Source organism: Nicotiana tabacum, chromosome 16 (assembly GCF_000715075.1).
Source record: "Nicotiana tabacum cultivar K326 chromosome 16, ASM71507v2, whole genome shotgun sequence".
Taxonomy (NCBI): Eukaryota; Viridiplantae; Streptophyta; class Magnoliopsida; order Solanales; family Solanaceae; genus Nicotiana; species Nicotiana tabacum.
This window is the reverse complement of record NC_134095.1, coordinates 146,349,224-146,365,311: the sequence shown is the minus strand read 5'-3', so window position 1 is coordinate 146,365,311 and position 16,088 is coordinate 146,349,224. Positions and strand designations below refer to the sequence as shown.

Genomic DNA, 16,088 nt, shown 5'->3' with positions numbered 1-16,088 from the left:
GTGAATCTTCTTCTTTATTTATATTGAGCTCACTTCTAGCACATTATTGCATCCGACGCATTCAATATACAATACATTAAATCTGCATCATCTCTTTCTATATCTTCCACATCACTTACCTTAGATCTAAAGTTATTATATTTAACTAGAATTAACCTCTTAAATATCGATTAATTAGTTTAGCTAAAGATAATTAGAATTCCGCCCCTGCATGTTACGCACTATCTCTTTCAAGTAAGTAGTCCATACGTAGTAAATACTTACTAACCCTGCATGTTACGCACTATCTCTTTCAAGTAAGTAATTCATACGTAGTAAACACTTACTAATAGTAATTAGTTTTATATTGATATAATTGTGTAAGTATTTTTATACCAATGTTAGATAAAACTTAATTCTCTTTTAAAAAATATCAAACAGCTTTTGAAAATAAATGTTAATTGTTGCATTTAATATGGAAGGTGTAAGAAAAGTGGAAATAGGGGAAGTGAAGTGCTACAATTTATTAGATTTAATGTAGGTGTGATTTGGTGATCTCTCTCACAAACACTTGAAAGTTGAAAGCTACCACATGTTTTCTTGCTTAATTTTCTCCACCTCCTTTGTGGTGTTCTTGACTAGTAAGTAGAAACCACCAACACATTCACAACAACTAGAAAACTACTTGGCAATAAGAAGAACATAGAATATCATCATTCAATTGCATTATTTGCTATCTTATTTTTTGTGTTACTAGAAATCACCCAAGACCAAGACTATTTCTTTTTTATATATATAACCGAGAAATCTCAAAAACTAGTGACACGGTTCAAAACGCAATTGAGTACTTCGTTCGTCTTTCTATCCTTCTCTACTTAAATATTAGACTTTTGTCTGGAATACGATCTAAACTAATGACGTGTGCCCAGGGGCGTATCTAGGTTTAAGTATATGGGTTCACGTGAACCCATGCTTATTTCTCTAAGCCATGTATAATAATGTTATATTTCTTCAAAATTACGTAAGAGCACATTTGGACATAAGAAATTTTTTCCTTCACTTTTTTTCCGAAATCAGCGTTTGGTCATAAAATTTTCAATTTTCACTTGAAGATGCATTTGGGAATTTTTTGAAAATTTGAAAAACTCCAACAATTTGTTTTTGAAATTTTTCACTCAGATTACTCACAAAACTTCAAAAACAACACAAAATTATATTCATGTCCGAACACAATTCTAATTCTCAAATACCATTTTCACTTGAATTTTTTTTCCACTTTTTGTTTGGAATTTTACAATTCTTATGTCCAAACGGCCACTAAATATATGTGTGTGCGCCCAGGGACTCATATAGTGCAATAATTATTGGGTGCACCTCTACAAGTGAAATTAGCGGTTCAAAATCCACTCCGAACAATTTTGTTTTCGACATGGAGTATATATATATATATATGTGTAAAAATCAGTAAAATTTCAAAAAATATAATTTTAAACCTATAATTTCAAAAGTGTAGTGGGTTCAGGATAAGAGCCTAAAATTAAACTCGTCAAATGTGAATTCTAGATCCTATCTCTTTACAATAGCGCACCCATCCTCTTAAAATTATGAATCCATCTTTGCGTGTGCCTAACCTAGACATCACGTGCTACGCTCTTGCCACAAAACCAAAAACTATAGGGGCAGATTATCTCTTTCTTTCTGCAGCATGAAGACTATTTTATCAGCCATTTCTTTAGGAAGGACAATATTGAATGAAAACATGAAGTTGGATACAAACAAGAAATTTCCTAAAAAAGAGTTGGAACCTCAATTACAATTACATCCTCACAAAACAAGCTGGCAACAAACTTTTGACTCAGGAATGGATCTTAAACTAGTGAATGTCAATGAAGTGGTATAAAGCAAATCTCCTAGATACAAACAACTAAACCTAGAAACAAGAAAAATAAAAAGCCCTTGATCTTTACAAGAACTGAATCAACAAATCCATTATAACTCATATTCATTAATGCTTCAAAGAGACTTCTGCCTTTCAAAAGAATCAAGACACATTATTCAAACCCTTCAAAAAGTATACAACTCATATGCTCAAATGTTCGTCTCTAGGCAAGCTCTGGACAGTATCTGACCATCTTCCTGGTGAATGGTCACTGCTATTAGAAGACCCTTGAGCTTCTGCTCTAGCATCTCGAATCATCCTTAAAACATCCTTCATCGTGGGTCGATTCTCAGGTACAAGTGAAACACAAGCCATGGCTATGTTTAAGAGTGCACCAAGTTTCTCTTCTGAGGCTTCATTACTAGAGGCAGGTTCATCACCTGATTCAGTTTCTTCTTCTCGAACAGATCTCACCCATTTCGGTATGTCTGATCCATGTTCTTGAACAAGATCTTGGAAAGGGGTCTTTCCGGTTAGGAGCTCCAACAGGAGGACGCCAAAGCTATAGACATCAGCCTGATGGGTTACTGGCCTTCGAATGTCACGACACTCAGGAGCTCTGTAGAAGAGGGAAGAAGCACCGGATTCCTCTGGAGAATCTGGATTCCTAAATGGCATGAGGCCATAATCGGTGAGGCACGATTCAAAGTCAGCCCCCAATAGTACATTTGATGATTTCAAGTTTCCATGAGTCAGGCCAGGATTCTGATGGATATGAAGCAATCCAGTAGCCACATCCTCTGCAATTTTGAGACAGGAGGTCCAGTGAAGTGGCTTTGAACCACTATTAGCCCTTGACCCTGCAAAAGTAATCACATAGTAACAATATAATATAGTTATCATCTGGAGCATTATTTGATTAACAAAGCAAATTGGTTGTCGAAAAATACAAGAAAACAAGAAAATGAATAAAAAGGCCTCGGCTAATTTTAGATACGTTCTTTTCTAAAATAAAAATTGCCTCCCCCATCCCTAGTGATTAAAATTCTAAAACTCTAGAATTCCAAGCATGACTATAGAAACACGATGTACTGTAGAACTTCAAATGTGGTCTTACACGACTGGTAAGAAGATTAGACTACACGAGAAAAAACACACTATTTGAGGCGGTACTTCCATATATAATTGCTTGAGGCAAGAAGCACCTCCACATTCTTTTTGTTCCAACAAACTTAGGTATGCCTTTAGCTCTGTTCCTCCACAGTGCCTGAAATGGTCTAATGGCCTGAAAGAGTAACTCACATTCAATTCCTTCACTGCATCCTCGGAACTCTACTTGAAGAGACTAGCATCTAAACTACATGATTATTGATTATTCCCCAACTTGCTATTCCTATTCTAGAGTACTCCAGCTAGTGAATCGAGTATTCAGTATGTCAATTGGCAATAGTTAATAAGATGAATAACCTTTTTGTTCTTACTCGCTGGTGTAGTGTATTTCAGTTTTCCTATTATTAATCACATCGGACACACTCTAGAATACAACGGAATTGCAACTTCAGTTTATTTGGAACAGATCAACTTATAGGATATTTAGTTTTTAAGAAAACTAAAATCCCCACCCGTGGGATTATACTGGGTATGTTGTTGTTATTGTTGTTGTTAGTTTTTAAGAAAAACTTAGAGGACAATTCAAACTATAATCACACACACACATATATATACAGACTCCCTCTGTTTTATGCTATATGGCGATACTTGAATGCGATGGAGTTTAAGAAAGAAAGACCTTGGCACATACAAGAAGTACCCCTGGAACTTGTAGTACTAAACATGCAATGACTTTTGTATGGCTATAAGACGAAGTCATTAAGGGCAAAATGGGAGTTTAAAGTAAAAGCGTTACCAAATATAGAAATGTGTCATTCTTTTGGAACGAACTAAAAGGAAAGAGTATCATATAAATGACAAAGGAAGTATGTATGTGTGTGTATGTACACCACACATAGTGTTGGAGCTACCCTCAGTGAAAGGGGTTCAATTGAATCCCCATTGTTGGAAAACTTGTATGTGCCACATAGAAACAAAAAATTGCATGTATATAAACTATTGAATCCCCTTGACATAGATTGATATCTTAGGTGTGACATTTTTACATTTATTTAAATCCCCTTGCTCAAGTACCTGGCTTCGGTACTGACCATACACGTACATAAATACACACATGTATAAAGAGCAAAAGAGATGTATATGTGTATATAAGTACGTGTCCATGTGATGTATATATGTGTATCCGTTTTGTGTGTAAACAATTTGAACTTTATTATTTCTATTTTTCGATGAATCTGGAGAAAATTTTTCCTTTTCCAGGTCTCCTTGAAAGTTCAATGGTCAATTTAGTGATTAGCAGCATAGCACACAAATTGCAAATCAGCAGAAGGCAAACAAACTCTTACACAAGCAAATTCGAGCAATATGCAGGGTCATTACCGTTGTATCGTTCAGAACTCAAAAAACCAAGCAGAGCTGCTGATCCACTTTATAGTCAAGTTATTGCAGAAAACTATGATTTTGTCTTTTTAGTTTCAATGTAGCATGTGTTATCTCCATATGTGGTGGACAACTATTTTGGCTCTATGCACTATTTAAATGGCAAGTGACATCATTGTTTTGACCCCCAATTTGAGTTTTCTCTTCTCAAGGGACATCTTCACAATCCATTTGAATGAAAATCTTCTTTTTTCTGTTCCCTCCTTAAAATGTAAGTTTCAAAAGGCAGATATCTATACTCCACTTTTGTTCTTTGTCCTGTCTTTATAAATAAAATGTCATTCCTAGCTCAAAGGTTAGAAAAGGTTAGTTATTTGGTTTTTTTCTATTTTTAATTTATTAAATAATTTAAACAAAATAATATATTTCTATAATCCTCTTATCAGTATACCAAAGTAAGTTTGGGATTTCATCTCTGATTTACATATTATCCTCCTTGGGCAGTTAACCCAATTCCAAAAGAAATTTATCTCCATGCTTTGCCTCTTTTTTTGTCTCATTACCTTTGTTGGTTCCTACACTCTTCCCTTGTTGGCCCTCTCTTCCCCACTATCACCAAACAAGTTCCACAGGAGAAAACCAGAAAGTGATGCACTACCAACCAAATTATATGGCGAAAATTCAAAATTAGCAAAAAAACAAAAAAGAAAAGAGACAGAAAATCGAAGAAGATCAAATGAACATATATAAAAAAGCAAACCAATTCAAGGAAAATATGCAAAGTACACAAAGATAAACACAAAAAAGGCCACCAAATCCTCTAATGTTCCACAAAACAGGCAAGCCGTAAAGAGGTCACAATTTGAATTCTAAAACAAAAAGGTCATGTCATAAAAGGAATCAACTGTTCGAGATTGAGCTATAATGATCTCATGGAAAATTTTTGTCTCTGCGTGGTATTTGCACCAAATTATACTAGTTTACCCTTAAGAGGAGCACTGGACATTGATTAACTATCTTTAAGCCTTAAGCTTAAGCAATAACTAATTTGGTAAAAAACATAATGCATCTATTGATATATGAATATACAATGCTGTAAATAAGTTATTTCCCCTTATCTTAATTCTACCTTACCACTTAAGTTCAAGTTTATCCCGCCATTTTTCTTCCTTTCACTATTCACAAGCTCAAATATCCCATTTTTTATTTCCTTTCACTATTCATGAGTTCATTATCCTCGTTCTTACTTTTTCAATATTCACGAGCTCAATCTATCCGCGTTTTCACTTCCTTTCCCTATTCACGAGCTCAACTATCCCCATTTTACTTCCTTTCACTATTCACAAGCTCAATTATCCTCGTTCTTACTTTTCACTATTCACGAGCTCATTATCCCCGTGTTCACTTCCTTTCACTATTCACGAGCTTAATTATCCCCGTTCACTATTCACGAGCTCAATTATCCTCGTTCACTATTCACGAGCTCAATTATCCTTGTTTTCACTTCCTTTTACTATTCACGAGCTCAACTATCCCCGTTTTCACTTCCTTTCACTATCCACGAGCTCATTCTGCAAGAACAAATAACAATGTATTACAAATAAATGACTTAGGGAAAACATACCATGAATGAGGGAGAAGAGGCTGCCATTAGGGAAATAATCATAAACGAGCAAACGTTCTTCCTTAGCTTGAAAATAAGCTCGGAGTGGGACCAAGTTAGGATGTCTTAGCCTGCCAATAATCTCCACGTGTCGCCGGAATTCCTCTAACCTCGGAAACCTTGAATCCCTCAGCCGCTTCACCGTCACAATGTAGCCGGATTCCATCACTGCTTTATATGTACTTCCCATTATACCCCTCCCTAATGTCTCAGCTGAAGCCTTCAACAAATCCTCTAGGCTGTAATTCATTTGTTGATCCCCTGGTCCGCAGAACACCAATGCCCCTAGTCCTTCACTTCCTTGTTGATCCCATGAAAATGCCCCTTCTTTTCCTCCAAAATTACCACCACTGCCACCGCCGCCACTTGTCCCCTCTTCTTCCCTGCCGGCGGCAGCGGCTTCAATTCCTTTGCTTTTTCCTTCATTATTTTTTCTTCTTCTTTTTCTCACACATGCTATGAAAATCGCCGTCAAAATGCAGAGCAGCAAAACTCCGGCGAGCGCTGAAACGATGATAATGACAAGCTTTTTGTTTCTTTTATGGTGAGATTCATTGTAAGGACTAATAGGATACGACGGGCTAATTGAAGGACCAGAGATTATACAGTTAGGGTTTAATTGAGCTCCGCACAAGTTGACATTACCGGCGAAAGACGATTCGTTGAACCGAGAAAGCGCCGGAGTATTAGGGATTCGGCCGGAGAGTTGATTGTTTGACACATTGAAGAATCTCAAACTCGGTTGATTCAACGGCGGGATTTCGCCGGTGAAGTGATTGTCCTGTAAATACAGCACGTAAAGCCGGGATAATTTCGTTAACGACGGCGGAATTTCGCCTGACATATTGTTGCCGGCAAGTACCACAACTTTAATGCGGTGGAGGACGGCGATGGACGCCGGAAACTCGCCGGAGAAATTGTTATTATTCAGGAAAAGGGATTTGAGGTTGAAAAGTCCGGCGAGGTTAGGAATTTGGCCGGAAATGGAGTTCTGTTTGAAGGACAAAACTCGTAATTGATCCAATTGATTGAGGGCATTTTCGTCCAATCTGCCACTCAAATTTAGATTTTCAACTACAAGCTTTGTAACTCTTTTTCCATTCATGCATTCTTTTACACCTTGCCATTGGCATAAATCAGTCTCTTTTTTCCAATCAAGAATGTTTTTTGGGTCTATTGTGGCTTTCAATGCTAGTAAAGCTTCAGCATCTCCTGATTTTACAAGTGGGAAAAATATGGAAAATATTGTGAATATGAAAAAGAACATTTTGTGACATGAATTGTACCTTAAGTACAAAATTGGGTTCTTGATTCCCATCGAAATTGACAACATTTCCATTGTTGTTGAATCAATGAACACTGAATTGTTCTTGTTCAACTCTACAGCCAAAAGGGGTTCTTGATTTTCACTAAAGTTGGCATTTTTATTGATGAAAGAGCTCTGAAATGCTCAACTGCAGCAGTAAAAATGGATTCTTGATTTGGATTTTCATGAAATGGGCACTAAAAATCTCAACTGAAGAGTAAAAATGGAGTCTTGATTTGGATTTCCACTGATGAATGAAAACAAAAAAGCTCAACTGCAGAGTAAAAATGGAGTCTTTATTTGGTTGCACTGATAAATGAACACCAAATGGTTTACTGCAGAGCAAAAATGGAGTCTTGATTTGGATTTTCCATTGATGAATGAGCACTGAAAACTTCAACTGCAGAGTAAAAATGGATTCTTGATTTGGGTATTGATATATAGAGGAGGAGGAATAAAATGCAGTTTCTTTTTTATTTGGTGTTGAGGAGGACAAAAAGATCAGATAGAATCTTGAAAACTAAAAGATCCAAAAGACAATTAGCTTTCTGTCTAAAGAGTTTTAACAAGATCACTTTCAACACCAGAATCTTCAGATCTACCACTTTAAAAGAATGTAGTGAGAAAATGTAACAGAAGGCGCCAATTAGTGTCATTATCATCAATGACAACAACTTTGACTCACAACCTATAAATCAAACTTGACAACACCTCCAAAACACAACATATTTACACTTTGTTCACTGTGCTAGTACTTTCACTTTTAATGGAACCTAAAAAAAATTCAGTACCATAAACAAAGAGAAATGGAAGTAATAGTATAAAGAATTTCAAGATTTGGGGGGTTTGGTTTCTTGAATTTTTTTGGCTTAAACTTCACGTGACGGAGTTCAGAGTTTGCAGAGACACCCAAAAATACTTCTCATTTTAGTGGAACAATGATTTGGGTGTGTAATAAAATACATTTCTTTACTGAATTTTAAAAGGAAAAACACATTGGACAACTAAAAACATTTATTTGAGGGGTGTTTTTGAAGGTTGAAAGGCATTGGATCCAATTCAAGTTATATTATTTCTATAGTATTTTTTCTTGCAATTTGGTCTGTAACCATGTTATGTTACATTGATATCAGTCTTTATAGGATAGAGGGACGAGAAAACTGTAGAAAGAAAGAGACAGAAAAAAAAGAGAGAGAAGAGGACAGGTGGTTTTTTTTGGCTGAGATGAAAATGGGGTCTCAGGAAATAGGTGAAGAAATTGAAGGCGATAGTAGATTGTAATTAATGCATTCATGTTTGGTGACACGGGCAGTTTATTTGTCACAAACTTTACTCCGTTTCAGACATTGACCTTACTAGTAACGTTTACTAGACAGTGATGCTGTCAAAATATTTTCGTTTCTTTTTTGAGGAAATAATTTGGTTTCTTGGAATTAACTTTACAGCTTGTTCGGATAGTTATTAGTTATTGCATAGTATTATTATTTTAAATACAATGTTTGTTTTGATTGTTACTTAAATTTGACTGTATTGTATCGTTATATAACGACGAAAAGTGTCACTTTATGGAACGACGAATTTAGTGTAGTGGCATCGTTATCTTTTTTTTTCCTCTCATCTTGCCCTTCCTTATTATTAAATAATAATATTTTATCTTTTTACCCTACTTTTTTATATTATAATTCTACTCTTTATCCACCAAATCCCACTTGGAATACACCAGATCGTTGTTGTATTCCGTATCCTATTTTTTCTTAATAATATTACAAGTTTATTTTTCATATTATTGGTCCATGACAACATGAAATAACGGCAAACGATACAATCTATCCAAATATTGTATTTATCAAACAATACAATATGATATATTATGAAACGAGATGTAACAACAATCCAAACAAGTTGTTAGTAATGTTGACGTTTTTACTTTAAGTTTAATATTCAGTAAGAAAAAAAAATAGACTTGTTAAAGATTTATATGATAATAGAAAATATAGAGAATTTTTAGTAACAAAAAAATTAAACTTTTAAATGTTTGATTAAGACGAATTTAAATGAAATGACATGAATATCAAAAAAATCATATAGGGATAGTATACTCCACTTCTGTTGCATGTCACCACGATAATAAAAGTTCTCCCTATATGACCAAAATCGTCAATTACCACTAGTGTTCAACTGCTAATTTTAGATGGCGTTTCGTCAAGCAAATAATTTTTAAAATATCATATAATTAATATTTTCTATAATATTTATATGATTTACATATAAATAACTTGCATACATTCTGACCTTCGGAACAAGAAACAATCTTAATTATTTAGGACTCATTTGGTCATAGATTTTGCCAAAATAAATTTGAGTTTATTTGGCAAACACATGTTTGGTCATAGATTTTACCTACATTTTGGCAAAATCTCAAATTCCAAAACTAACTTAATAGCTGGTTTTGGGCCAAAATATTTACAAACACTAATAATATATATATTTTTCCAAAATAAATTTGGGAAATATGTTTTGAAAACTGATGTCCAAACATATTTTCATCTTTAAACCAAATTTCAACCAAATCAAATTTATCAAAATAAATTTGAAAATCTATGCTCAAACGTTGATTTAATATTTATAGAGACAACATCCTAATAATTAGAGGTGTATTATGAGTCAAACATCTTAATATTAAAATGATATTCGATATTTACATCATTTCAAAGTTATAACAATATTTGCACTACAATTAATCTTTTGCTCAGTATAACCATTCGATATTCAAAATCAACTAGTTCTACTAATCTTCGATCCCGCTGGTTAGATCAACTATTGAGGAAAGCACTACCTGTCGAATATTCAGCTAAGAGTGTGAGCACGTAAATTTTGCCCAGTAAAATACTGTTGTCACTACTGTGTTAAAACAAAAATTATAAAATTGTTAGAAGAAACTGAAAAACTGTAAACGATAAGTAATATTCCGAGTCCACAATTTCTTTGTGCTTCCTTAAAGAATTTTAACCCTCTCACAAGTTGCGAAGGTAATGGATTAAATCCTCCCAGGATGAAACAGAATAAACCTTCCTGTAACAGTGGCAATACAAACTGCAGGATACCAACAAACTCAAATACGGAGCAAAATCACACTTACGAATTTGAAAGAGAAACTGTGAAGTAGAATGCAGGATTTTCAGAAGTAAGTTCTATATTTTTTCAGTGTCTGAAAAGGAAGCCATGCCTCGGAATTTATAGGCAATTATTGGAAGAGGTGTGATGTCTGTACATAATATGAACAGATATTTGAAAGGAAGAGGTGTCTATTCATAAAAGGGAAAACCAACGTTCAGCGTTTTGGATTCCAGTTAATTCCGTTAATGAACTGACTGACACTTAATTAATTCTTAAATAATCAATTAATTAAACTTCGTCAAAAAAATTAATCTCATCGATCGATCATTTTCCAAATCTGAAGCCGAAGCCGAGCGACGACGACGGCGCGAGGCTTCATTCTCTTCAACTCCTTTTTAAGAGCTCTAAGAAGTGATCCTATTTTTATACACACGTGTAGTTGTCCCTCGCCAATGAGGGACAAAGTTCATTTGACAAAGCTCACTTGATAAATTTTCCAAAATTTTCATTTCCCTCCATTTTATTTCCCACCATTTCCCAATTCACACTTCTAGTCTTTAAAGCCCAGTGACTTAAAGTCCAATAATCCCCCATATGAATGGGAATGACTGTAACAAGAATGAACATAGATGAAAGTTGTGTGATTGCAAGTAAGGATTAATTGCATCTGGATAAGTAGGTTTTCCTTTGAACTTTCCGTAGTGAGCATATGTCGGATATACTCGGTCAATCGGTAGATTTGATATCTTTGAACCGTCGAACTTTAATGTATACCTAGACAACCATATGTCACACAACCAACCCTTAACCGTCTTTTGGTTCTCATTGTTGTGGTCGTTTCAGCCATGAACATCGCCTGGTTTCATAAGTGCGTAGAGAATTGGCCTTACAGAATTCTCATTGAAGCGTCTTCCACTTCAAACTTACATAGGTGATTCCTAAACGTGTAATCCTTTAGATTGACACTATTTGATAAATACCACATCAAACTTAGGTAATCATTAAAGAACGTGTAAAGTTCTATCCTTGTTACTGAATATTGTCTTCATCACGAGAAGGGACCAAAGATTTTACTTGGACAATGTTGAACCGGTCAATCACAACTTTGTTTGAGCTCCTTGAACCTAGATCTCGGAATATCCAAAATTCTAGGTAGAGTTACCGCCATTATGACTTGTCCTCAGCCATAGTCCCATTCCCTTAGATGATTTCTCAACTCTCTCTCTCTCTCTAGTTTGGCCTTTTATAAGCGGATACCCCACATTATCCTTTGATCTTACATAATCAATAATGATAATTCCATTAGAGAGTAGTTGTCTAACGGTTTTATGTCTTCATCGCATATGACGAGACTTTCCGTTATACATAATGCTCCCTGCCCGTCCTGTTGCAGCCTCACTATCGCAATGTATGCATATAGGAGCCAAAGGTTTGGCCAGAACGGAATGTCTTCTAAGAAATTTCGAAGCCATTCAGCTTCTTCGCCAGCCTTATCCAAAGCTATAAACTCTGATTCCATTGTAGAGCGAGCGATGCACGTATGTTTAGAAGACTTCCAAGATACTGCTCCTCCACCAACAGTAAAAACATATCCACTTGTGGACTTTGTTTCTGTTACACCGGTTATCCAATTTGTATCACTATATCCTTCGATAACCGCAAGATATTTATTGTAGTACAAAGCGTAGTCTTGAGTATATTCCAAATATCCCAGAACTCGTTTCATTGCCACCCAGTGATGTTTGTTGGGATTACTTGTGAATCGACTAAGTTTACTTATTGCACAAGCTATATCAGGACGTGTACAGTTCATGATATACATTAAGCTTCCCAACACACGAGCATAATCCAATTGAGACGTGCCATCACCTTTATTCTTTTCAAGATGATGGTTTAAGTCGATTGGAGTTCTTACACTTCTAAATTCCAAGTGTTTGAATTTTTCAAGTACCATTTTCACGTAATGTGATTGAGACGAAGCCAGACCCTGAGGAGTCCTCTGGATTTTAATTCCTAGAATTATATCTGCAACTCCTAAGTCTTTCATATCAAACTTACTAGCAAGCATACGCTTAGTAGCTTGAATGTCGGCAGTGTCTTTGCTCATTATTAGCATATCATCAACATATAAGCAAACAATGACTATATGATTTGGAACGTTCTTAATGTAAACACATTTATCACATTCAATAATCTTAAAGCCATTTGACAATATTGTTTGGTCAAATTTCGCATGCCATTGCTTGGGTGCTTGTTTTAGTCCATAAAGGGACTTAACAAGTCGACATACCTTCTTTTCTTTTTCCGGAACCACAAACCCTTCAGGGTGGTTCATGTAAATTTCTTCCTCTAGATCACCATTTAAGAAGGCTGTTTTTACATCCATTTGATGGATTTGAAGACCATACAAGGCGGCTAATGCTATTAGCATTCGAATGGATGTGATTCTTGTTACCGGTGAGTATGTGTCAAAATAGTCAAGACTTTCTCGCTGTCTAAATCCTTTGACAACAAGTCTTGCCTTTCATTTGTCAATAGTACCATCGTCTTTCATTTTCTTCTTGAAAATCCATTTAGAACCCAAAGTTTTGTTACCTGGAGGAAGATCAACCAATTCACGGGTGTGGTTGATCAATATGGATTCTATTTCACTATTGACAGCCTCTTTCCAATATTGTGCTTCTGAGGAAGACATTGCTTCCTTGAAGGTTCGAGGCTAGCAGGAAAGTCAGAAAATCTGGACCGAATGAAGTAGATGTTCTTTGACGTTTACTTCTTCTCGGATTTTCCTCATTAGGCATACCATCTGTTGTTTCCTCCCGAGGTCGTTTTGACTTTTGGTAGGACAATTCACTTTCCTATAGTTTCAAAGAATTCAACATTATCTGATTCTATAATCGTATTAACGTGGATCTCAGGATTTTCTGATTTATGAACCAGAAAGCGATATGCCTTGCTATTGGTTACATATCCAATAAATACATAATCAACCGTTTTTGGACCTATCTTAACCCTTTTAGGTTTAGGAACTTGTACCTTAGCTAAACACCCCCACACTTTGAAGTATTTCAAGTTGGGATTCCTTTCTTTCCATTTTTCATAAGGAATGGACTATGTTTTACTATGAGGTACACGGTTGATTATTCGGTTAGCTGTAAGTATAGCTTCCCCCCATAAGTTCTGTGGTAAACCATAACTTATCAACAACGCATTCATCATTTCTTTCAACGTTCGATTCTTTCTCTCCGCAATTCCATTAGATTGTGGAGAGTAAGGGGCAGTTGTTTGGTGAATAATGCCATTTTCCAAACATATTTCTTCAAAAGGAGATTCATATTCGCCACCCCTATCACTTCTTATCATTTTGATCTTTTTGTTTAGTTGTGTTTCAACTTCACCCTTGTATTGTTTGAAAGCATCAATTGCTTCATCTTTACTATTAAGTAAATAAACATAGCAATATTTCGTACTATCGTCAATAAAAGTAATAAAATACTTTTTCGTACCGCGAGATGGTGTTGACTTCATATCGCAAATATCTGTGTGAATTAAGTCTAAAGGACTTGAATTCCTTTCAACGGACTTATAAGGATGCTTAACATACTTTGATTCCACACATATTTGATATTTGGATTTGATACAATCACATTTTGGCAATACTTCCATACTTATCATTTTTCGCAATGTTTTGAAGTTGATGTGACCTAGGCGTGCATGCCATAAAGTGTTTGACTCAAGTAAGTAAGAAAAAACATTAACTTTATTGATAGGAATTGCTATTACATTTAGCTTAAAAAGGTCCTCATTTGGGTAACCTTTTCCTACATATACATCATTCTTACTTAGTATAACACTATTATAAACAAAAAATACATTTGAATCCATTCTTGACAAGAAGTGAGGTAGACACAAGATTCTTGCGAATTTCTGGAACATGGAGAACTTGGTTTAGAGTCACAATTTTCCCGACATCATCTTCAACGCAATATTTCCAACTCCTTCAATTTTGGCTGTAGACGAATTTCCCATGAAAATTTTCTCGTCGGGTCCTGCGGGGGCATAGAAAGAAAATAACTCCTTTTTAGCACAAACATGGCGGGTGGCTCCAGAATCAATCCACCATTCTTTAGGATTTCCTACCAAGTTGCATTCAGACAACATGAAACACAAGTCCTCCATTTCTTCAACATTTTCAACCATATTAGCTTGATTCTTCTTCTTCTTCTTTTGTACATCATTCTTTGGTGCACGACAGTCCACGGTCTTATGCCCTGACTTTCCACAATTGTGGTAATTACCCTTGAACTTTTTCTTGCTTGGGTAATTCTTTGGTCCAGAAGCCTTCTTTCTCTTCTTATTTTGCGGCGCCTCCTCAACAATGTTAACCCTTATTATTGTCGAGTTCCCACGTGACTTCTTTTCAGCATTTTTGTTGTCTTCTTCTATCCTCAAAAGAACAATCAATCTTCAAGTGTCATCTCCTTACGCTTGTGTTTTAGATAGTTCTTAAAGTCCTTCCACAACGGAGGTAACTTCTGAATGAAAGCGGCGACTTGAAAGGCCTCAATTCGGGTCATACCTTCAGCAAGGAGGTCATGCACAATGACTTGTAATTCTTGGACTTGAGTTATGACCGACCTAGTGTCAACCATCTTGAAATCCAAAAACCTTGCAGCCACGAACTTCTTAAGTCCGACATCCTCAGTCTTGTACTTCTTATCAAGCGCATTCCATAACGCTTTTGAAGTTTCCATGACACTATAGACATTGTACAAGCTATCTTCCAAACAACTCAAAATGTAGTTTTTGCACAAGAAATCAGAATGTTTCCATGCTTCAGTTACAACAAATCGTTCGTCATCCGGAGTGCCTTCAGCCACGACCGGAGGATCCTCCTTGATGAATCGTTGCAAACTTAACGTAGTAAGATAGAAGAGCATCTTCATTTGCCAGCGTTTGAAGTCAATACCGGAAAACTTTCCGCGTTTTTTTGCTGGTGTCATAGCATGAGCAGGAGTTGAACGGCTCGACGAGGCAGCAATACTCGTAACAGTAGCACCTGTTCCATTAGCATTAGTTTGGTCCTCATTTGCCATTTTTCTATAAAGTTGGCAACAAACAGAACTTTTCAAAATCAGTGAAGGTTTTATATCTTCAAACTGAATACCAAACCAAACATTCAAACATAAATGGTGAAGTTTATTATATTCTTCAAACCATATTCAAATTTAATACCCCGGTATAGTTTTTTTGTTCTTTAAACCGGAGTAAAAAACATATCGGAGTAGAAAGTACCAAAGCTTTAGTCTCCAAACCAGTATACAAAATATAGGTAACAGTTCAATATAGATTTCAACACAAAAACATTAATTTAAAATTCCTTAAGCTTGTTGTCACTACTGTATTAAAACAGAAATTAGAAACTGTTAAAAGAAACTGAAAAATTGTAAACGATAAGAAATTTTCCGAGTCCACAATTTCCTTGTGCGTTCTTAAGGAATTTTAACTCCTTCACAAGTTGCCAAGGTAATGGATTAAATCCTCCCAGGATGAAACAGAATAAATCTTCCTACAACAGTGACAATACAAACTGCAGGATACCAACGAACTCAAAGAACGGAGCAAAATCACACTTACGAATTTGAAAGAGAAAC

The 16,088-nt window shown here is 35.6% G+C and overlaps 1 protein-coding gene across 1 annotated transcript; it reads right to left on the bottom strand.

Moving 5' to 3' along the window:
* Positions 1-1,744: 1,744 nt before the first annotated feature.
* Positions 1,745-8,440, bottom strand: LOC107785829 (inactive leucine-rich repeat receptor-like serine/threonine-protein kinase At1g60630). Its single transcript, XM_016607213.2, has 2 exons — positions 5,973-8,440; positions 1,745-2,718 (listed from the first exon to the last, which is right to left on the bottom strand). The coding sequence occupies exons 1-2, from the start codon at positions 7,348-7,350 to the stop codon at positions 2,060-2,062; spliced, it is 2,037 nt and encodes a 678-aa protein (XP_016462699.1). The 5' UTR covers positions 7,351-8,440; the 3' UTR covers positions 1,745-2,059.
* Positions 8,441-16,088: the final 7,648 nt, after the last annotated feature.